General features: G+C 38.7%; 1 protein-coding gene across 1 annotated transcript in view; it reads right to left on the reverse strand.

Annotated features, from left to right (window-relative positions):
• The window catches only part of stk32a (serine/threonine kinase 32A), a 70,970-nt gene that overhangs the window by 41,135 nt on the left and 7,275 nt on the right, over positions 1-22,560 (reverse strand). The window contains exons 4-5 of the mRNA XM_063486368.1: positions 20,859-21,010; positions 8,315-8,488 (exon numbers count right to left, since the gene is read on the reverse strand). Of these exons, the coding sequence (XP_063342438.1) occupies positions 8,315-8,488; positions 20,859-21,010 (326 nt within the window). The remainder of the gene's footprint in view (positions 1-8,314; positions 8,489-20,858; positions 21,011-22,560) is intronic.

Consider the following 22,560-nt stretch of genomic DNA (forward strand, 5'->3'; position numbering starts at 1 on the left):
AGCCTTGTGCCGATTCCAAATCTCTGTCAAATCAAACATGTGGTTCTGCCTCATGTGGGGACCCTTTCAAAATAAAGGAGCATCTGAAGAACCTTTGAACTTAATGCCTCATTTGAATGTCAAGTAACTATTTACTAAGTTTGCATGTAGCTTGGGTTTAACTTACTGGGTTGAGTAGGTGACCCATAATGCTAAAGCAGAGGCCTGGTTTGAATCTGGCCTGCATGCTTTCCCTTGTGGGCTTTCCTGTCTTCTCTCCACTATCCTAACTCAATAAAGGCTAAAAGCCCAATAAATGCACTTTAAAAAAAATCAGACTTTATATGTTATAATTCCTAACTGAAGCTTTAACTTAGGGGAGCCCTAAAAGGCATTTTAAAAAAAGCCAAACGATTAATCCTTTAACGACTTTAATGGGCAGTCTGTTTCCTGACTGCAACATATTGACTCGTTAAGAGCATAGACTGGTTGACAACATGTAAGTTTTTCCATTATGAGGATTCCAAGAAACACTGAAATGCACCCGAGGATCCACAGATAATTGTTGTTGACGTCAAAGAGGATGGGATGAGGTAAACAACCACAGAACACACACACACACACACACGCGCGCGTGCACGGACAAACAAATACACACACATCCCCCACCACATTCTTGCCATTTATCTTTCCACTTGTTTGGAAGGATTTGTCAAGTCTCTGAAGATGTCATATAATTGAGACTCAGTCTAATGTAAATAATTCAGACTTCCCACAGAGATTTATGTTAAACAGTAAGTAATGCAGAATTAGGTTTACAAGATATAGGAGAACCAGAAACTGAGAAATATTAATGGCCCATAAAGCCTATGGACTAGTAAATCCCATTATTTAGTTTTTTAATTAAAATGCAAAAAGTATGACATAAGAATTTAAATTGAGTAAGTTTTTGCTTTAAATCATTTTTTGGACATATTTCAAAAATATTTTTGCTTGCTTGTTTTTATGACAGGTGGCTTAATAAACACGTTAAGCACTATGTATATGTGCTTTTGAACTAGTCATAGTATGGATACACACATATTCCAACAAGCCTAGGTGTGTAGAGAGTTTTTGTTGTTTAACTGCAAAAATGCCCTTAACTGCTTTATAAAGATTACCTTTGACTAACACCTGTGATACTGAACTAAAAACAAAATAAATGAGTAAAAGGTAGAAGTAAAAGGTATCAGGTAGTTGGGTACAGTTCCCGCTTCAGTTTAATGTCTAAAGGATGTGATGTAGTAGTGCAAGATATGACCATCTAGAATGTAGAATTGGTATATCTGACAAATGAAATTTTATGCACTCATACTTGAATAAGCTGTGTCATCTTCATTTTATTGTACAAATATGTTTTATGGCTCCATGTTTAAAAACCTGTTCAAAACCTGTACCTCTGTACTGTAATAGCACATGCAATACCAAACTTACAAAGTCTATTTTAAGGTAATATTATTTTCCATTAAACATATTTCCACCTTGTGTTTCATTCTCAGAGGTTGCTCTATTGTCCCTTGATGACACTGAACTAATTTATATTTTCCCTCCTTACAGGATGAGCTGAAAGACTGTTGCTAAGATTGAATGTTCCCATGGGACTGTTCATGTTTCCATATAGCGGCAAACTATACCGTGCAAGGACTCATTATTGAAAATTACATAGATATGTCTGCTGATGTTGCCATTGATGTCTCGTTATTATGGTACCCAGTAGCGGTTTTTGATACGGGCGAAACGGGCAGTTGCCCGGGGCGGCATCACGGGTATCGACAAAAAAAAAAAAAAATGCTCGTACTCGTGCTGCCCCGACGTCATGCCAGCGCATATTGGGAATGGCATAGGCACCGATCGGTTATATCGCCCATTTGCTGGGAGTAAGGGCGCCCTCCGTTTGCGAGGTGCGCCTGCTGCTTGCAGCACAGGGAGGAGAGGGCGGGGCGGCGGGGGATTCTCTGAGTGGCTGGAGCAGCATCTAATAACCAACTCGCAAAATAAAACAAAATAAAAACAAACCAACAAACACGAAAACACCAGACATTATGATACAGACTTATAATTTGCACCGATGGTTTTTCAAAATTCTATACGCGAAAAGTGAGCGCGAGAGCCCTCGGTGCGCCTGCGCGCTGCTGAAGTCAAAGTAAACTTTATTGTCATCTCCGCTACATACAGTCCAGTATATAGAGAGACGAGACGACGAGGCTCCAGTTACAGCAGTGCAAGTAAACAAACAATAAATATAAGAAGAGTAAGAAAATAAATATACACTTTTGGACTAGGGGTAAAGGGATCAATAACAATTTAAAATTTAAAATTTACAGTTTGATGATTTAAAGTTTCACACACAACGCGTCGAAAGGGGAGGGGGGGGGGGCTGCTTCCAAATAGAGCTCATTTCATTCATAATGATGTAAATCCAAGCCCATTATGTATTCATTATTTGAATCCTGGGTTGTGCAAAATCCCAGAAATACACCTTAGACAAAATGAATCTGTGAACTAAGGTGTAGGTCTATTAGGTTATGTTGTGGCGATCCTCGAGTTGGGGGATTTGTGTTCATACTGGAGTGCAAAATTAAAACTAATGGAAGATGGACAAGAAAAGTTCAAAGCCATCAGGTCCTCAGTTTAGTAAAAAATAGAAAAGAAGAGGAGGAGAAACGAGCAAAAGATACAGATAAGCAGATGTGTCATTGGATAATGGCAGGTCATCCTGAAACAATCAGAATCAGAATACTTTATTATACCCTAAGGAAATAATGTGGATTACAGTTGCTCCAAAAAGAAATGGTAAAAATAGTAACAGTAACAGACTAAACTCCAAACAATACATTATGTTACAGATTTTAATATTAACTAGAAAGTGCATTTTCTGAAGAAACTGCAGTGTGAATGCTTGAATCTAAATAAATGCACTGGAATAAATTAATTGCTGAATTTTCAGTTAAAAATGTTGAATGAGATGAAAAATACAGAAATTTTAACCTGAAAACAAAAGTGCTGAACTGCTAAAAGCTGAAATCCACACAGAAGAAGTTGGAAAAGAGCTGAAAATGTTTAAAATGTAAATTAGAAAAACCTAAGTAATGAGAAAAGAAAATTTAGAATCGGAAAACATCTGAATGAATAATAAAAGTTCATATTCTTTGAATCACTGAATGACTAAAATGTGATCCCTCCACTTGGATCCACACAGTTTTAAAGGTTTAAAACTCTGACCTTTGAAAGACACGGTGTTGGAAAGAGAACATGGATGTCTTCGTTTTGAGGGTAAAATGATGGCTGTAGAGCAAACACTGTGGACACAGCAGCAGTTGAAAGAGAAGTGTTTAAGATGAATCTTGGCACAGTGAGAGACAGAGCTCATTAAGCAGGCAGGTGTGAGCCTGGTTGCTATAGTGACTGCACCCAATGGCTCAGTACACACGCACACAGACATGCACCTCACTTTTGCTGCTTAAAATTAACAGAAAAGTCAGGCCGAAACAAATCGCTCCCAAATGAAAAGTACAGGTCGTATTGACAAAATTCTTTCACCGTGAGCGCCAGCAATGTCTAGTCTACTTAATTCTCAGATTTCATGGCTGTGGAGTTTATTATATTGATGTGGTGACAGTGTAAAGACAGCATGTACTTCTGATTTTCAAACGAACCTTCTGAGCCATTTTAACATTAGAGTCTATGGAAGAGTTGGAGGGAGTAGGCTGTGCTTTGGTGACATTTATGAAAGAACCATAACACCTAGTACAATAGTAAACACATTGGATGAAAGAGGACAGCGATGGCTACGTTTTGAGGGTAAAATCATACCTGTAGACGAAACGCTGCGGACACAGCAGCAGTTTTAAGAAAATATTTTAAGATTAATTCCCCCCCTGCTCTCACTCTACCAGTTGAGCTGTCTCACTCTAGCGGCAACATTCCGTCCCATACACACCCATTATAAACTCTGAAACGGGTGAAAAAACATCATGAAACTTAAACTGGAACTGAAGAAAAAGTATAAAAGATATTGAAAAGATAAATACAAGTTGAATAGTTGAATATCTTGTCTTCGTTTTAAAGTTTGAATGGTGGCTCTACGTCAATGTATGTGGAAGTAGATACAGTTTGAAGAGGAGTGAGTTGAATGAGAATTTGAAGGGTCTCTCCATTGAAATACATGGGAAATTTTTGTTGAAAAAAGGTGAATAAAATTAAAAATATAAATGTTAAAAATAAGAAAAATAGAAGCAGTCATGTCCAAAAGAAGAGGAATCTAATGGTGTTTGAATGGTTTTTCTAAGTTGAACGGTTTTGAAGGAGATAGACTACAAAAAACGTACGGAATATATAATAAAATATAATAATAATAATAATAAAGATTAGAAGAACAATACTGTGAATGCTTTTACAAGCATTCACACTAATTAGTCAGTGTCAATTGTTGATTTGTCCTGTTCTCATTGTATGATGAATTATGATGGCTGTTTGGTAGCTGTTTGCATACAATGCATACTCTCTCTCTTCATATGTGTGTGTGTGTGTGTGTGTGTGTGTGTGTTTCTCTGGCGAAATTCAGTATGGTTCCGACAACAGTTTTATGTTAATGTATAATCCTTAATATGTTTTATGTGTGTGTGTGTGGGGGGGGGGGGCGCCAGAGGGAGTGTTCACCCGGGGCGCCAAACAGGCTAGGACCGCCACTGATGGTACCCAGAATATAACTGGGACATAACTGCATAAAAGACATTTACCCTGATCTCAAACCACACTAAAACCTACATACACTATGCAAAAGCCTCGAGCCACCTCCCATTATTTAGTTATCAATATAATGTCATTATTCAGCTTCTAAGGAATCAGACTTTCTTGTAATTTCTTGTAATTCTTGATCAATAGTTCTCTAGTTATGAAGGTCTTTCAAAGCGAGGGAATGTCTTTTTGTTGCTTGTTAAGCCACTTAACACTGACCTATGAATCATTCAAAAAGGTCCAAACTCAATGGATGAACCAGTGTTGTGTTTACACATAGCGGACATCTTAGCAAATAACTAATTTTAAATGGTATCTTCATTTCTAGCAGCCTGATGTAAAAAACATATAATTTCTTCTCATTTCTTTAGTTGAGTTTGAAAAATGCCCAAGATAACAGGGATCACATTGTATTTTTGTAACAAAGTAATTCCTGAGGAGCTATCATAATAAACAGTGTGTGCGGTTTGTCCTCAAAATATGTAAGAAAACTGGATAAGTGGAAGGCAGATTGCCAGGCCTATTTACGGTAGATCTTAAGAAAAAAGCAGTAAAATATCACAGCAGAGATCTGACACGGGACCTGAGAGATGCATTGGCTCTTTATCCATCTACTGTTCATCAAAGCCTCATCAGAAACACTGTCAGTGGAAGGGCGGCTGTCAAGAAGCCATTCTTGAGGAAGGGAAAGAGGAAGTAAAGACTGAGGTATGCCAAATTACACAGGAACTGGACTGAAGATCATATGGAGTCATGAATCCAAATTAGAAAATTTTGGTTCACTAGTGATTATTATTAGTGTAATAATCACAGAGGAGGTCAGGAGAGAAGTCTAACAGCGAGTGGAACAGTAAAACGGTGTCGGCTCTGTCTTTCAGCAAGTAGTGTTGGAGATCTTTTCAAAACGGATGGAATTATGAATACATAAAAGTACTGTCAGATTTTCATCCACCATGCATTACAATCTGGAAAGCATCTGACTGGCTGCGGATTCATAAAACAAATATACATATGTTAGGTTTATATTGTTGGATTGTCATTTATGCTTAGAAATATATACTCATATATGCTTAGATTTTTATAATCGATTGCATAATGATAGAGGTCTGATCCTTAGCAGTCTGCAAAGACTCTGTGTGCCTCCCAGAGCACTCTGGCATACAGACATATCTTAAGGTCATGAAAGAGGTCGTACCTTCTCTTACTGATTTATGGTATAGGAGGACACCTACTCTGTATCTATTTAAGTATAAGAGCTCTTTGTTTAGGTGGACCGCTGGACTTCTAGCACCAGCTTTGGGGAGTCTTCACAGGGTCACATGTTGACCACACACACACACAGACAAGGTACTCTTTGTTTACAGCAGTGTTACGAGGGAGCAGACGAGAGTGACTGGGGTTCGAGCGGAAGGAACGGCGCTCGTCACAGTTCTCTCCCTCGTGCACGAGATCAAACAAAGAGCTCTGCTTGGTGTCCAATGCTTTTTGCTGTTGTAGTAGAATTGTCTCGTTCAAGCGGTGGGTCTGTGCTAGACAGACCCAACAACATACAATATATTTGCTCATACGAGCTGCAACACGAACTCAAACTAGACACAATCCGAGAAATTTTAATGTTCTACCAACTGATAACTTAAATAATATATGTAATAGTAAAGGGGTTTGTGTGTGTGTGTGTGTGTGTGTGTGTGTGTGTGTAGAAGCATCAGTACCGTATGCTGATATCCAGCCATCATATGAAAGAAGCTAATGCCATGCATATTCTACCTCTGGCATGATCAAACTTGTAAATGACATAATTAACATGTGATCATGTTGCATGTGATTAATGTCATTATCATCATTGCTCCCCTAATTATCATCAAAATCATTAAAGACCAACGGAAAGAGAATCTGTACGTCTCGATTTATACCCATATAGACAGGTGCATACACACACAAACGTCCACTGAAAAGCATTCGCTCGGCGAACCCAAGTCAGCACGTCCATGTCTGAGTGAGGAAATTATATATTCAATTTCCATACAGATGAGCCGAGAGTTACTTTCAGCTCCTCTTCCTATTTGAAGCTAATGAATGCAGATTGAAAAGATGTTGATTCCATCTAAACAAACGCCCCCAACACCTGCGCATCAACTGGCAAGTCTGTCCTCTCCAGGACTGAAATAGAAAACATAATTTAAATATTCATACCCCTCAATGGGCTGAATGAATAAGCAAATTATTAATCCGTCCCACTTATTTCTCCTCCTCTCTTTCCTGTGGAGGTTTAAGAGCGTGGACAAGAGCAAGTAGCCTGCTTAACGTTAAATGGTGTAATTTGTTATCTGGGGGTGTTGATAAATTAGTGTTCTCTGTTACAGTGATGTTTCCTATTAGTCATGATCTGAGAAGGTCTCTCTTTCCTATGTTTGTGTCTTTGCTCAGACATCAGAGTGGAGGAGTAATTTTAAAGACCAATATACACAGAAAGCATTTTATCAACTGTTTTTGCTGTCCATCAGTAGTGTTTGGATTTCATCAAGTGTGCCCATCCACACACACTCTAAAACCTGCCGTGCCCTCTAAAATCAATGAATGAAAATCGGTAAAAGATGATTTATTCTGCTGAGCCATCATCAAAACCGTTTTTATATGGGAATTTTTTCCATCAATCTGGTGTAGACAGTGGGTCTGGCTGCCTTCCTTAAGGTCCGCTTTGGAAGACAGCTTGTTCTCAGGACAGAAACACTAAATAGAGGCCTGAGTCATTGGGAATTAACTCAGTTAATGTGGATTCCCAATAAGTGGTGTTCTGAATACAGAAATTACATTGCTTCAGTGAACATCATTAGTGATAGCTAATTTTCATGGACTACTAATTCATAAAATGTACAAAAACTATCCTGTAAAGCATAAACCGGGTAAATGAAGAGAGTTTTTTGTATGATACAGGGTTGCTGTATTGTTGTCTGTTATGTCACGAGTAAGGCAGTTTTTTTTAACATTTTGCACTCAATGTACTTAATGTATTTTGGCAGCAAACCTTAGCCAATAATGGAACATCTCATGCACTTTGAGTTATTCAGCAACTTAAAATAATAACATTTGGCAGTAGGCACACTTTTATTGGCCCTGTGAGTTGTGGTTTTGCCATAACAGCAGATATTTCTGCCTGAAAAGCACTTAACTTGCATTTTGAAAATTAAGTAAGGCATTAACACAGCAACATAGATGGGACTGGCGCATTTGATGATGGCCGTAGTCTCTGGCAGATGGTAAACTGTTGTGTCAGGGATGGCCTTAATGTCAAGACATCTTGACCTTGCCCAGTGGTGGAGCAGTATTAGAAAACTATGTGGATGAAAACAGCCAAGGAGAAAAGAGGAGTACGCAACGCCCAAGCTCTGGTGAAAAATGAGGCAGAGAAGCATAAGGAGGACACGTGCTGAAGACTATTTCTGTCCTGTTATTTTTAAAGAGACAGAGGGCAACAAACCCTTAACTGTATCATTAAAGGTTATTACAAAAAACTATATATTGAGTTTTAAAAATGTCAGTTTATAAGAACACCTCTTACCTGTGTATGATGCGCTTGGTGCGGAGATATCCCAGAGCCAGAGCCAATTCACAGATGTAGAGTTTGACAGTGCTCTCTGAGAAGTGCACATTCTGCTGGAGGTGGTAGCGCAGGTCTCCGCCCAGAAGCAGATCCACCACCATAAACATGTCCTCCTCATCTTGGAAGGAATACCTATAAAGAAAGATAAGTCACAAAGAAGAGTGACATGGTAACAAAGAGTCAGGGAAATGGCGAAGAAAACTGGAGAAAGAAATAAAAACTGAGGAGACGTGTAAGAGGAGGGAAAAGAACTAGGGAATCAAGGGGTGATAAACCCATCAGCAAAAAAATAAGATAACAAGCGCAAATTGATCTCATGCCAGGTTTGTGCACCTCAGGCAAATCTACCTTTTTAAAATAGTGTGTAACACCTTAGTATAAAAAGTTTGACAAGAACAAAGAGTTCAGCAAAACCTTTCGGGGTTTTAACAACATGATCTCTTAAAAACAACCTCGGAAGCCTTGCATACTCTCCGAGGACAGGTGCTCCTCTAAGTCCAGGCCTAAAGAAAAACACTCATCACAGTCTTTCACATTGCAGAAAATGCTGTCTACGTGACGCCTGTGGCAAAGTTTATTAACCTTCTGTCAGGGTTGGGGGTTTTTTTGTTCTCTCCCTTCCTCTCTCTTGCCTTTCCCCCTTTTTGCTGCTCTCAGGTGAAGTTTGGGATGGTTCCCTGATCAGTTCCCTAATCTTTCTGTAAACTGAATGCTTTGGTCTAGGTCCTGCTTTGGAGTCCTTTGACAAAGCTTTACTCGTTATGACGCTTTTAAGGCTCAGAGAAATGAGAAAATCCCATAGAAGTGGCTACACAGGAGACATGTGAGACAGCTAAAACAACACTCTTGGTTGAACACTTTTGTACAGCTTAAAGAAGAATTCCAGGTGTTTCCCCCATCCATGTGGCTCCATGGGTACAGGTATGTTTAGGAAAATGGTATGTTGCACAAATGTTACATGAATGGGGTTTATTGGATTGACTGAAAAGCCATAACAATGGGAAAATCCATAGTCTCCTCTAAGATGACAGTTTACAGAAAGTAGACATTCTGGACAATGTCTACTTTTACAACCTTATTTGTTTGGGTCATAATTATTAATCATAATAACCTGTCAGTCAGTCTTAATAAATATCATTTCATCCATCCATCCATCCATCTTCTTCCGTTTATAAAGACCAAAGTGCTGCACAAAGCCTTCAAATTATATATAAATATACCTGAGATATACTTAAGTACATCATCACTCGATTTAAAAATATAATGTGAGCCACTATCATCCTTATACTTGTATGGCAAGGATAAAAAAATGTGCCTTCTTAGTTGTCTCCACATGTCATTGTATCATGAATAGCTTGCTAACTATTCTTGTTTCCTCTTAAATTTTCCGTGGGCTCAATTTTACATAGTTTTTACAGTTTTTACAGTACACAGTAGTTAATATTTGCCTATATATAGTCCTGTATTGGTGTTAATCTGTGAAGAATGCGCTGAGTGTGACTGCGGTCATCAGTCTGCTCATCCCTGAAGCTCCAGCATGCACAGCCAGCCTGTCTCAGCGAGAAGTCCGCTACGTTGCACTTTGAGTAGCTGTTGCACAAATAATTGATTTTACATGCTGAGCTTCTCACCGGGGCTGCACTTTTTGTTCACTCCATTTAAACAATGACTTAATTAGTTTCTCACCCACGACTAATTTATGCAAAAATTGTATAAAAAAATCGCAGCTGCCTGCTTTTTTTTTCAAAGCTCGCCTAGGGTTTTGTTCTGCATACAGTTGGCAACACAGTGTCCTACATTTCCACGTTCATATCTTGCATAAAATATCAGATCTGCTGCTACACTCGATTGAAATGTGGATTTAATCGGATGCAAACAGCCTACAGCTTAAATTGTTGCATTGTTGAGAAGAGTATTTCTGTTATTGCTGGCAGAAAAGGATCATCGTCTTGGCTAAAAGTCAAAGTGTAATGACCAAGGATGTCTTTTTTTGGCTGTATTGGTGAACACCCCGAAGGTGAAGCTTTTCTGCACTGGATGGATGGAGATTGATTGAGCTGACTCCAAACTGTCTACTACAGCTCAGATAATGCTGAGACCACTCAACATCTGATTGCCGCAGCCTCCGAGTTTGGAAAGACTATGTGTGGCATGGACATCCTGGAGATGCATATATTTATATGCAACAACAAATATTTATTTTAAAGATAATCCTATTTCTGACTCTCTTTAGGATATCCTATTTACCCCAAAGTCAGCTACATTGAATCAGGCAAAATATGATATTTTTGCACCAACAAGGTGATTCCAAAAGAGATCTATGCCAAAAACTTGTCATATCTCAGTATGGTGTGCAGCATATCCTTAAAAATGTGTCAAGCCAAAATAAATCTACAGCAGATGAACAGTATCTGGAAGCCATGTCCTTATGAATAAGACAACAAATCTAGCGAAGAAGTGACACAGGACCTCAAGAATTCACCAAAGCCTCATCAGAAATTGTCTCAGTGTGTGTAGATGTAGGAAAGGCTGAAGCACATCATATTACAGAAGAATTTTAGTGAAAATCAGTGCAACAGTTCTTATGGAGTGAAAAACTTATATTTGAAATTGGCAAGAGGTGCAACTGTGAGCCATCTGTAAAACACAATGGATGCTCTGTCATAGTTTTAAGATTGATAGAACTACGAAGGCAGAAACGTATCAGATTTTAATCCAACAATAATGTCATCTGGAAAGTATCTCTTTGTTAACAGCTTTATTTTTCAGCATAACAACGATGTCAAACAAATTGCCAATATAGTAAAAGCATAGCTGGATGGAAAAACACAATGGAACGCAATCAGTCATGGATTGGTCTCCCTAGAGCCTGGACCTCAATAATGTGGGGGTTCATCTTGGCACAGAATAGAACAAAAGGCACCCAAACGTCAAAGAAGTACTTTGAATGTCCTTCAAAAGCTCTAAAGAACGATGTCTTAAAGAAATTACAGAGAAGCTTGTCTAACAGAGTTCAGGTTGCAATGAAGAATAAAACTGGTCATAATGAATATTGACGTTAAAGCTCATTTGCATTGTACAAACCATAGCTGTGTTGGGACAATGAGAATAAAAATGTATTCAGAAAAGAGGACCTTTAACGGGAGTCTACCAAGATTTTATTCTGGAAAAGAAAAGTTTCAGCTGCTGCAGATATAACTAGAGTGACAGAGTGGTTTGGCATGTATGCTTGTGTGTGTGCATAAAGATGAAAGAAAGGAAGAGTGAGTTGGAAAACGATATGACGCTTGAGTCTGGCACAGAAGGAAGAGACACACATCAAACCCGCATCATATTAACGCCACACTCTCTGCATTGCTTGACTTTGATGCAGGATTTGTAGTTTTTTCGGATGACACAACTCCAACTGTGTTCATGGAGAGTAAAAATGTTCTAGCTAATTATATTGCTCTAGTTCTGTGTACAAAGATACGTGAAGAACTAATGAACCACACATTTGGATATGCCAGTCTAGGCGCTATCCTGTTACTGCGTACCTCAATTACAGAAGAATTGTAGAAAGATAAACTGTAAGGAGTTAAATAGCAGGAACAAGTATGCAAATTTTTAAATGCGATGCTGAAAATGTGTGAAATACTGATGACTGAAAATCTGATAGTTGCAAAAAAATCTTGCCAAAGACTCCAAACCAAGATAGGAAAAATAGGCCTTTTTTTGTTTAAAGTGTGCGCCAGACACCTTTTAGTGTTTGTCGGATGGACTCTATTTTTACTCCATCTACTAATCGTTTGATTGACTGTCTTTGCTTCTCATTTGCTCTCTTGCTGTCTCCTGTTTCTCCCATCCCTTCTCTCTTATTCTACCTTAGTGTTTTTCTCTTTCTGTCACACACACATGGAGTGTAAATTCCTCTAACTGAGCCAACTTAAGGAGGTAAAGAATACAACGGGACTCTGTCACAAGTATTTAGGAGACACAAACAGAACATTAATTGCTCTTTTTTCTTGGCCACAAAACAAGAAAAGGAGTTACTTGTTTAATATGTATACAATGAGATGATTTCTTCTAATATGCTGAGTTCAGCAACTTTTTTTAAGACAGGGGAATTGATCTTTACATCTGAATTAAATGTGCTTCTTGCTAATTTATTCATTACTACTAACTATTTAATAATTATTTATTTTATGTCATGTATACTAGAGATATCATGAGCCAATCTTATGGATTTCTGTTTGTGTCGATTTAGGTATATTTTTGATGAAATAAAAATATGAGGAAAAAAGCGTCACAAATATTGGACATTCCTATTCTTTGCCTTTAATTCATTATACATCCAATTAGTTCATTAATTACCAATTACATGCCAGATACCAAATGCATTTAGGCATGCAGATATGGTCAAGATCACCTGCAAAAGTTCAAAGCAAACATCCGAATGGGGAAGAAAGGTGACTTAAGCGACTTTGAATGTGGCATGGCTGTTGGTGCCAGATGGGCCGGTCTGAGTATTTCAGAAATTGCTGATCTACTGGAATTTTCATGAAAAACCATCTGTGGGTTTTACAGAGAATGGTCCAAAAAAGAGAAAATATCCAATGAGCATAGTTCTCTGGATGAGATTGCTGTGAGGTGATAGGAAGGCAACAATAACTCAAATAACTACTCGTCAAAGGAAAACTGGACAACTGAAAATTAGAATAATGTTGCATATTCTGGTCATTCTTAGTTTCTGCTTCAACATTTGAACAGAAGTGTCAGAATTTGGCATAAAAACAAAATGAGAGCATTGATCCATCCTGCCTTGTATCTTGTATTCAGGATGTTGGCGTTAGGGTTATGGTGTGGGGGATAAATGCTTAGCCCCCTTACTACCAACTGAGCATCATTTAAACACCACAGCCTACCTGAGTATTGTTGCTGAACATGTGCCTCCATTTATGACCACAGTGTGCTAATCTTCTGTTGCGTCTAGCAGTACAACGCACCATGTTTCAAAGCTCAAATCATCTCAAACTGGATATTGAACATTACAATGAGTTCACTGTACTCATACAGCATCAGTCACCAGATCTCAACCCAGCAGAGAACCTTTGGGATGTGGTAGAGCAGGAGATTTGCATCATGGATGTGCAGCTAAGAATCTGCAGCAATGTTTCCGGCACCTTCCAGAATCGATGGCATGAAAAATTAAAGCAGGTAACAGAAGCACTAAGGTGTATTTAATAAAGCAGTGTGTGAGCATAAATGCATTTTTTAAATGTTTCAAAATCAAACTGTGGATGGCGCTCTCACTTTACCTGCATTACAGGATTTAAATGTTCTTGTCATTTGTTAAAGGAAAAAGAAATACAAGAGTTTTTTGAGGGGTGGGTTCAGTTGGTTGGTAGATTATCAATGGTCAGTATAAACCATGTATTGTATTAACACATACGTTAATATGAAAGCTCAATGTATTACTTGTTCAACTACTTGATGAGTTCACAACTTTGTGCTGGCTTCAGGGCAGCGAGGCCATCAAGTTAATCGATATCACTCTAGAGCCGTCCGTGAAACCAGTTTAATCGAGTAGAAAACCAACTCTCACGCTTGGCTGAGGTTTCCATGTTTTCCTGTCCCACTAGGATTTCCGTCAAAGAGACAAGGTGGTAAAAACTGAAAGGGCTTAGCCATAATTGGGGGGTTGGGATGGGGGTGTGGGGTGGAAATGTTATGTCCTCCAGGAAAAGGAGGAGTGACTGACTTGCCAAAGACTTCCACATAAAAGAGACAAACCATAGTACACTCACACAGACCTATCTGTTTGTATGGTTGTGGTTTTTGCGCTGCGATTAGAGTGCATTAGGTATTTTTTTAATGATAGTTGATAATAATCAACATTGATCTGGAGATGACTGACTTAGTACTAATAAAGCTCTATAATTCAGCTATTTCAGCACTGTCTCTTCAAAAAAGAAAGAAAGAAACGGTGCTTGTCAATGTGCTCTCCCTCTCAGTCGCTCTCTGACCGTTGGGAGCTGGTACTTGGAAGGCAGTTGAATATGAATGAAGTCTTTAGTGACCTGCTGCCACTGCTGTCAAGATGAATTAGAAATGGCACTGATTATGTTGTTTGCCACAGGTAGAGTCTGGGTCACAGAAGCTACCTGAGTTACCACTGACGCTGTCTCATATTAAAACTGTGCATTGCGCTGATCACTGTATGTAAACAAAAACAATCCTAACAACTTAGAGAACCCCCCCTTCTAAATAACCTTGTTTTTAAAAGTGGTAGTCCAATCACAGCTGTAGTAGTTTGCTTTTTCTTTTCTGAACACATTTTTTGTTGTATCCTAGATTAATAGCAGCTAGACAGATAAAGTTTCACAAAACTTGTTAATAATGGATGACATAAACAACATAATGGCATGAAGATGAAAAGCTGTACAAGAATGAAATGGAAAATAATCAGCCAGCCAGTAATGGGAGTCCCGTCTCCATTTGCCTTTGCACCTGCAGAAAGAACAGACATCCTCAAGCAAATAACGCTGTTGATGCTTCAACCACAGTTTTGGGCTGACAGAAGCCAAGAGTCATCAGGCTGCAGATTAGCACCTGTGCATTACGTTGAAACTGTGAAAAACTTTTCATTCGCTTTCCTGGCATCGAGCCTGGTGTCTCTGTGGCGCGCTTGCTCTCTCTGTTTCCTCAGCTTGTCTTTTAACTGCTCCCACCTCCATAATATTCTTTCTTTCTGTGCCTATCTCTACTGTGCCACACATGCATTTCAATGTGACCCCTTTGGTGGCTTCCAGGCAGCCGGTCTGATGGGAGAGCATCCGCCATGGAGCTTTTAGAAGCAAAGACACCCCGGGCCATTTTAGTAATGGAAGAAACCACAGGGGCTCACAACCTAATGGTAACGTGTCCTTACAAAAAGACTCTCTTTTCTCTCTGTCAAAGGTAACAGTTATGACATGTAAGGCTACACAGTTAATGAAATAATACTGAATATGCTGCAGTTTCCAAAGGGCATTATATTTTCATCACAATATAAAGCGCCCTGAGATGACTTTTGTGTTGAATCAGAGCCATATAAATAAAACTGAATTGAATTTCTATACGGCATTGAATGAAACTGTCATCTAGTACATACTTAAATAATAAAAGGAAAATAATATAGCCACTGCCTCACTTGTATTTCTAATACTAAATTTAATATTGAAGTACTTACGACAGACTTTTGGTCTTTGCAGTAATCCATCTTCCATACACCTTTTGTGAAGTTAATGAACTAAAACTCCCTCTAAACTGCTGAGTGATTTTTGGTCATTAACATTTATCTATTGAATGCCCGCAGCATAACAACCACACCAGTGAATCTCAGTGATAAAATGCCTAATCAGGACTTTGTTGTTCACCACAGAGTAATGCAATTATAGTGATCAGACATAAATACTATACAGATGCACACATGCCTAATCTGACCACCACACCTTGTTTGAAATGGGCAGAGACAGTCAACCGCTCAAACTGTGACATGCCGGATCGATGCCGACAGCCCTCCGACCTTCCTCCCACCCAATCTTCCAACACCTCCCTGTGACTGACAGCTTCCATCAGTCTGCGTCTAATGCTCCTTCAGCACATACAAAAAAAGAAGTGCATTGCTAAATTCTTGCCCTCACATATATAAACTATTACACTTAAACAAGCAATAAGAAATACTACTTCAATAATTCAGCAAATGATAAAAATATTAATCAACTAACTTTTTTAGCATTTTTTTATCAGCAGGTTTTCCTACTTGTGCGCTTGCGTCTTCAGGGAATCACTAACAGTGCTTGATTATCATATTTTCTGATTCAGGTCACCTTGACTGAAGACCAAATAATTGACATGCTGACATGTTGCTTTCAAGCATTCAGCGATGGCTGCAGTGTTAAAAGTAAATTGAGGATTTCACACACAAATTTTGCAGATACACGAGGATACTGTTTGTACCTGACATTCAAGAAGGCCTCATTACAGTAATCGTGATATTCGAGTCTGGAGCTGGGCTTTTCTTTGGTTGTGCCAATCTTCTAAAATGTCTCCTGTTTCTAAGCAGACTGTAGTTCTGCATAATACAATGTGTCTGGTTTGCGGAACCTTTTATATAAGGATTCTTAGACGAATAGTCCTCTTTTTTGCCTTTTTCTGTGAGTGTGTGGGAGGGCATCGTGGCTTCTGAGAACAAAGACGCACATGAATGAGAAATGATGAATGATGCCTTTTTCTGCATAGAAATCTAGTGCATTAGTAAGATTACATAATGCAAAAGAGGGACTCCCTAAAGCAAATGAAGCTTTTACCTCACAATGTCTCAGACTTTTGTTAATGTACTTCTTTCTTTCTGCCTTTGACTGTTATACAACTATTTTTTTTATAATTGGCATGTTATATCATGAAGGTATTGGTCCCAGAATTTAGCAATGTCAATTAGAGGTCAAAATTTATATCAAGGTATTAAATTTGTAATAACATTTTGATGCAGGCAACTTACAGGTTTAAGTGTAAGTAAATGAAGGGCATTTTCCATTCTTCTTTTCCTATGAGCTTCTGTCACTGTTGACACAGTTCGTAATTTAAACGAGGTGCCAGCAGGAGAAACAACAACATTATATCCAGTGACACAGCCTAGGATCTAGCCTGTTTCCCTGGAAATTTTAAGTAATTGTAACATCACTGACAAACACTTCAGTAACTAAAGTACAGTAACCTAACCTTGTAACTCTTCAGGAGTCTGCACGATATTGTCATGTAATAAAACTGAAAAATATTATCTATTCCTGGGATGTTACATTTTAGGTTGAGCTTTTTAACCAGCTGCCTGAAGCCTTGTTTTTCCACCTCGTAACCACAGCAGTATTTTCCACCTACTGTTTGCCCTTTCTGTCATATGGAGTATAACTAGTGCTAGTATCTCCTCCTTCGTAGGCTGACTGTACTCATTAGTGTGTGTTCTTGCCTCAAGTGGTGAAACAAGTTTGTTGTTTGCACCTGTAGCTGGAACAATTTTCTTGCATATTTTTCAGCATAATGTGGTTTGCTGGAGGTTGTTGAAGTAGCTCCCTTCTTAGCTACTAAACTGCCATCAGAGGCTGCTCTGGCTCTCAGACATGCCTGGGCTCGTCTCATTATTGTGTGAATTAGCATTGCTATAGCAATGATACAGCGATATGACATTTTTATTAAATTTGTTAAAAATGATACCAGTATTACTGCGGGGATATTGGATCAGCCCTAGATGTCATTATGGCGACTTCTGAAGTACTAAAGTAAGTCCACAACAGTCAAAATTACTGCATGACTGACTTTCTCTGCTTGAGGCTAGTGATGCTCACAAAGAAAACAAGTGCGCAACCAGTGCTCAACACTTCCAATACACTAAGCAACAAACAAGCTGTTTGAAAAAAGTTCTTCCTCTGTGTTATACCCTCATCAACAAACAAATCAAATGCTACATCCACAGTTAAACAGGCAGCAAGCCTAAAAGCTGAAACCTGCAGCCTCTCTGTGTCTCTCGCAGCATGACTGTACAGTATCCCTTCCCTTTTAGTCAAAGGATTATAATGCCAACGAGTGGTTGACACCACAATGTATGACTTTCATGCCCAACTGGCTGCTTTACTGTTTGTGGTGCAATCAAAACCAATACTTTTTACATTTTAAATGCATAACATGGCATAAATAGCTTTGTTTTCACTCCTGTCTCTCAAATGCATTGCTGTTTGGCTGCCCAGTTTCCAGACATTCTGAGGTAATGCCCAGTCGCAAGTGCAGTGGCAGCAAGAGGAGCAAAAAGGAAGTATAGCAGGTGGTGAGGGAGTGAAATAGGAGAGGTGAGAGAAGACACGTAAGAGGTGACTGAAAAGGGGACAGAAGAGGAAGAGGAGAGGACAGCCAGGAGGCAGCTTTCTGCATCTAACTGGCTCAGTGCAGTTCATACGCTTGCAGGTAATCTCTCCCTCTCTCTGACCTTGAGCACTTACCTCAGGACAATCATAACTTATGCCAACTCAACATGAAAGAGAGAGAGAGGGAGGGAGGGAGAGAGGGAGAGAAAGAGAGTGGGCATAGCGCTGACCCAAGCACATCTCTAGAGGATATCACCCCCACCCTGGGGGGCTTACACTGCCAACAGCATTAACTTCCAATTTTTTTTTTTTCCGTCCAACACAGCATGCAATCAAGCAAGAAAGCAAGCACTGATATTGTTTGTCTGATGAGTCTGTACACTGCACAGACTGCACTGCACTCTGCCTTGTGGCTTCTTTTCTTTTTCTGTGTTTTCATGTGTCCATCTATCCTCTCCTCCTCTCCTTTTTTGAAAAAATGTGCTTAAATGACTTGTTATTCATTCTCACCAAAGTAGGTTTTATTTCCATTATATAGGTAATTAAAAATTAAGCATTAATTTTGCCGAACTAGTTTAGATCAAGGATATAAAAGTGACACAATGGATAAAGAGTAGAAAACAAAATATCTGATACCTCACAAGTGTTCAGAAGGACATACCTAATGTGGAAACAGCCTTAAAATAAAAAAAATATGTAAGAGGAAATGATAATAATAATAATAATCACTATCATTGTAACAGAACTGAACAAACAACTATGTCTTAATCTTTAAAAAACAGACTGTATGTGTTGTTGCTGTTTTTCTTCGTCTTTGGAAAGACATCTTTCTGCCTCTCAGCTTGACAGAAGACCAGGGTGGCTTCCTTTCAAACATTGCAGTGTGGGAGTGCTTATCAAGAATTAATGACGCCTTTCAGAAGAAAACTTAACAAGCTATACTTATCAGGCATCTTAAGTACGATTCTTGGTGCTCAATAAACTCTAGCTTTCAAATTATGACGAATGGCTGGTTAAAGGCACCTGATGAGTCATCCTAGATTAGCATTCCCAGTTTGAATGAGCTTGTACAGTTGTCGAGTAAAAGATTTCCTCAAACCGAGATGCAGTGAGGCAAATGGGAAGCTGCCAAGAGAGGAGATACATTTGCTCATATGTGCTGTTCTTCAGTGGTCAACAGCTTTCTGGATGAATCTGCAGGCTCACTCCAAGACTGTGTAAAAAGGGTTTGTTTTTGTTGTTTTGTTTAATTGATGACGCTCTTTCGTTGGGTCTGCGCATTTACTGATTTGATAGGATCCAGTCACCATATAAAATAAATGAGTGAGAAAGAATGCATTACTAAACCAACGACGGGGCATTTATAGTTGATGGCAATAACCAGTGTGAAACACAAGCCTTTGAGATCAGCTGCTGAAATGGAAAGCATTCATAATTTCACAGCAGCCTTTTGTGTACATATTTAATGAATTCAGCAGTATTCTGCTAAAGTCACTTAGTGCTAAATTCAATACACTCTGAGCCGGAATTTAAAAAAAAACACATTTCTGTCGGAGTCCCCAAACTCTCTGACAGAAATGACCCTGGGAAGATTGCTCATTCATTCATGAATCTATCAGACACACATACAGAATGAAAGAAAGATCCAACCAAACATCTAAATACAGTTGTTTACAGAAGTTTATATCCACTAATCATGGGCATGAATGTCATGGTAATTTGGGGTTTTTAATGATGCCTTTGAAATGTTCTTCTACCAGGGTGGAATGATTGTGCAGCATGCATCTTTACCGACTTTAAGCAGGACGAATTGGATGCACAAGTTTGAAATCATTTCTCTTATCCACATTGGATCAAAAGTATGTATACAGGCTCAAAATATATACACACACCTCCACTCTTATTTGGTTAAATTGCCTTTAGAATGTTGCATCCTGACTAGATGTTTTGGTAGCCTTCAACAAGTGTCTGGCATAACTCTGCCTGGATATTTGACCACTATTCTTGGCAGAACTAGTAGAGTTCATTTAAACTGCTCAGGTTCCTGGCACGGACTCAGCTTTAAGTATAATTCCCAAATTTTCAACAGGGTTCAGGTCGGAGCTTTGGAAAAATTCTGAAAGCTTAATGTAAGAATGCTTTATCCACTTGTGTATTTGAGATCATTGTCCTGTTGAAACACCCATCTGCGCTCAGTCTTAGAATCTGCACTCATTTGGAAAAGGCTCCAGTTAAAATACCTTCCCAACTTGATTAAATATAAAATATAGATAGATCTTCACTGAGTTCCTTGGACATTGTCATTGTTCTGTGCATTGGTCAGTCCAATGAGTGCTGTCAAACAAATCCTTTTTATGCTAGCAAAGAGCAACTACCAGTTGTAATCGGCCCTGACAAGTTAAAAGACACTGTAGAACCTTAAGCATCACTTAATAACAGATTTAAGTAAAGTGCATAGATGTAGCTTAGAGAAAATCCAAAATGAATTCAAACATGTGCGCCCAATTCTTATTGTTCAAAGTCATTAAGGATGTATGCTGATGCATGCTAATTACCATGACATTGCCCATAATGAGTGCATACAAACTTCTGACAACAACTGCACTTGTTAGAGCATGATGACTTACCAAAAGTTGACCAGGAAAGGATGTTCAAGGTTCTGCATGATCTGGAGTTCTTTGAGGACATTTCTCACTTCGTTCCGCTCCACGCATTTTAACTTGTTCATGTACTTCATGGCATACATCTTCTTGGTATCTTTCTTCTGCACAATGCAGACCTTAAGTGACAAGATCACATGTGACAACATGGCGTAAGATAAATTCCTCATTGCTATGACACATTGTGTCCCGGTTTATTATTAATTCATTATTTGTGATATGAATGAAAAAGCAGCATTCTGTTTTGAAAATACTCAGACTGACAAATTTACAGTATGACTTTGTTTTTCATCATTCATCCATACTTATCTAAAAACTTTTTTTTCCACTGATAAAGGAAGAGGTGGACCATTTGAAACACTCCTGCAATAACCAGAAACACAGTCTACCGAAAAGGGTTGGATGGAAAGTTTGGGAGGAAAAGATTTGTCTTTAAGCCCGTGATCAAGAATTTAATCCCCTCTTAAGATGTTTAACTTTTCACACCAGCATATTTAGCATTTTAGAGATGGGAAACATCAGGTTAGCACTCATTAGTATTGCTAGTGTGTGTCAGTGGGGAATGCAGTCAGTTTTCTCAAATAAATAGCATTAATTATATGATCCAGCAAAAAGAAACAGTGGAATATAACAACTCGGGTACGATGTGAAATGCTGCTGTTGTGTATCAAATGCATACAGACCATATATGACGACTCAAACAGGGAAACACATGCATTTTTATTAATATGCAGAGTTGTAATAACACTACACTTTTTTTGTAGTCGTGTTTGTCTGAGCTATAAGCGTCAATAAGCCAGTGATTGCTGCTAAGAGAGTGATCTGCGGACCAGCTGGCACAGTTAATCAGCCAAACCCTGATCACATCACTCCTCCCATTGAACAGCTTGCCATCTACTGTGATTAGACTGCTTATCTGTCACTGGACAGAGTGTCGATGTTGTGTGGGTCTCTGTTGTGTGTATGCATGTGCATGGGAGTGCCTGCATCTCTATATGTGCTTACATGTACTGTAGGTGCTGATGTGAATTACTATGCGGCACTTGGCTTAACATGGTGCTGCTGTTAAAACTTTTACCACGTCTTGGGGTGTGGTTTTATTTGCGACAACATGCTGTGCTCTGTGCTAAGAGGAAATTAAATCATGCAGAACTCAAACAAGTGGTTGATTTGCTGAAAAAAAAAAAACTGGGGGGCCATACTGAGAATTAATTATTAGTTTTATTATCAGTTTGTAAGCAAAACATCAAATTTTGCTCATTTCAGCTTCTACATTGTGCAGATTCTATCAGATAATCTGACGGTAAACTGGATGGACTATTGGTCGAAAAACATCCATCTACTTTGGCTTTAGGGAATTAAAATGGCCATTAATTTCACAGTGAATAATGTAGAAAATTAGCAAATTAATAAGCCATGACACTAATCAGTGGCTGCAGCTCTAGGATTACATGGAACTTAGGAACAACCTGAGAGGTTTGCCTGCATGCTGTCACAACAAACACAGACTTAATTTTATATGTAATAACTATTTTTTTTTTTATATTTTGTGACTGATTTTTTACATTTCAATAATTCAACCATAAAATTGATAGTTTTATAGTTCCATTATATATTTGTTGTTGCTGTTTTCTCTCAAATTATTGGCTGGGCGACATCTTAAGCAACA

The sequence above is a fragment of the Pelmatolapia mariae genome, linkage group LG10_11 (assembly GCF_036321145.2).
Source record: "Pelmatolapia mariae isolate MD_Pm_ZW linkage group LG10_11, Pm_UMD_F_2, whole genome shotgun sequence".
NCBI classification, from domain to species: Eukaryota; Metazoa; Chordata; class Actinopteri; order Cichliformes; family Cichlidae; genus Pelmatolapia; species Pelmatolapia mariae.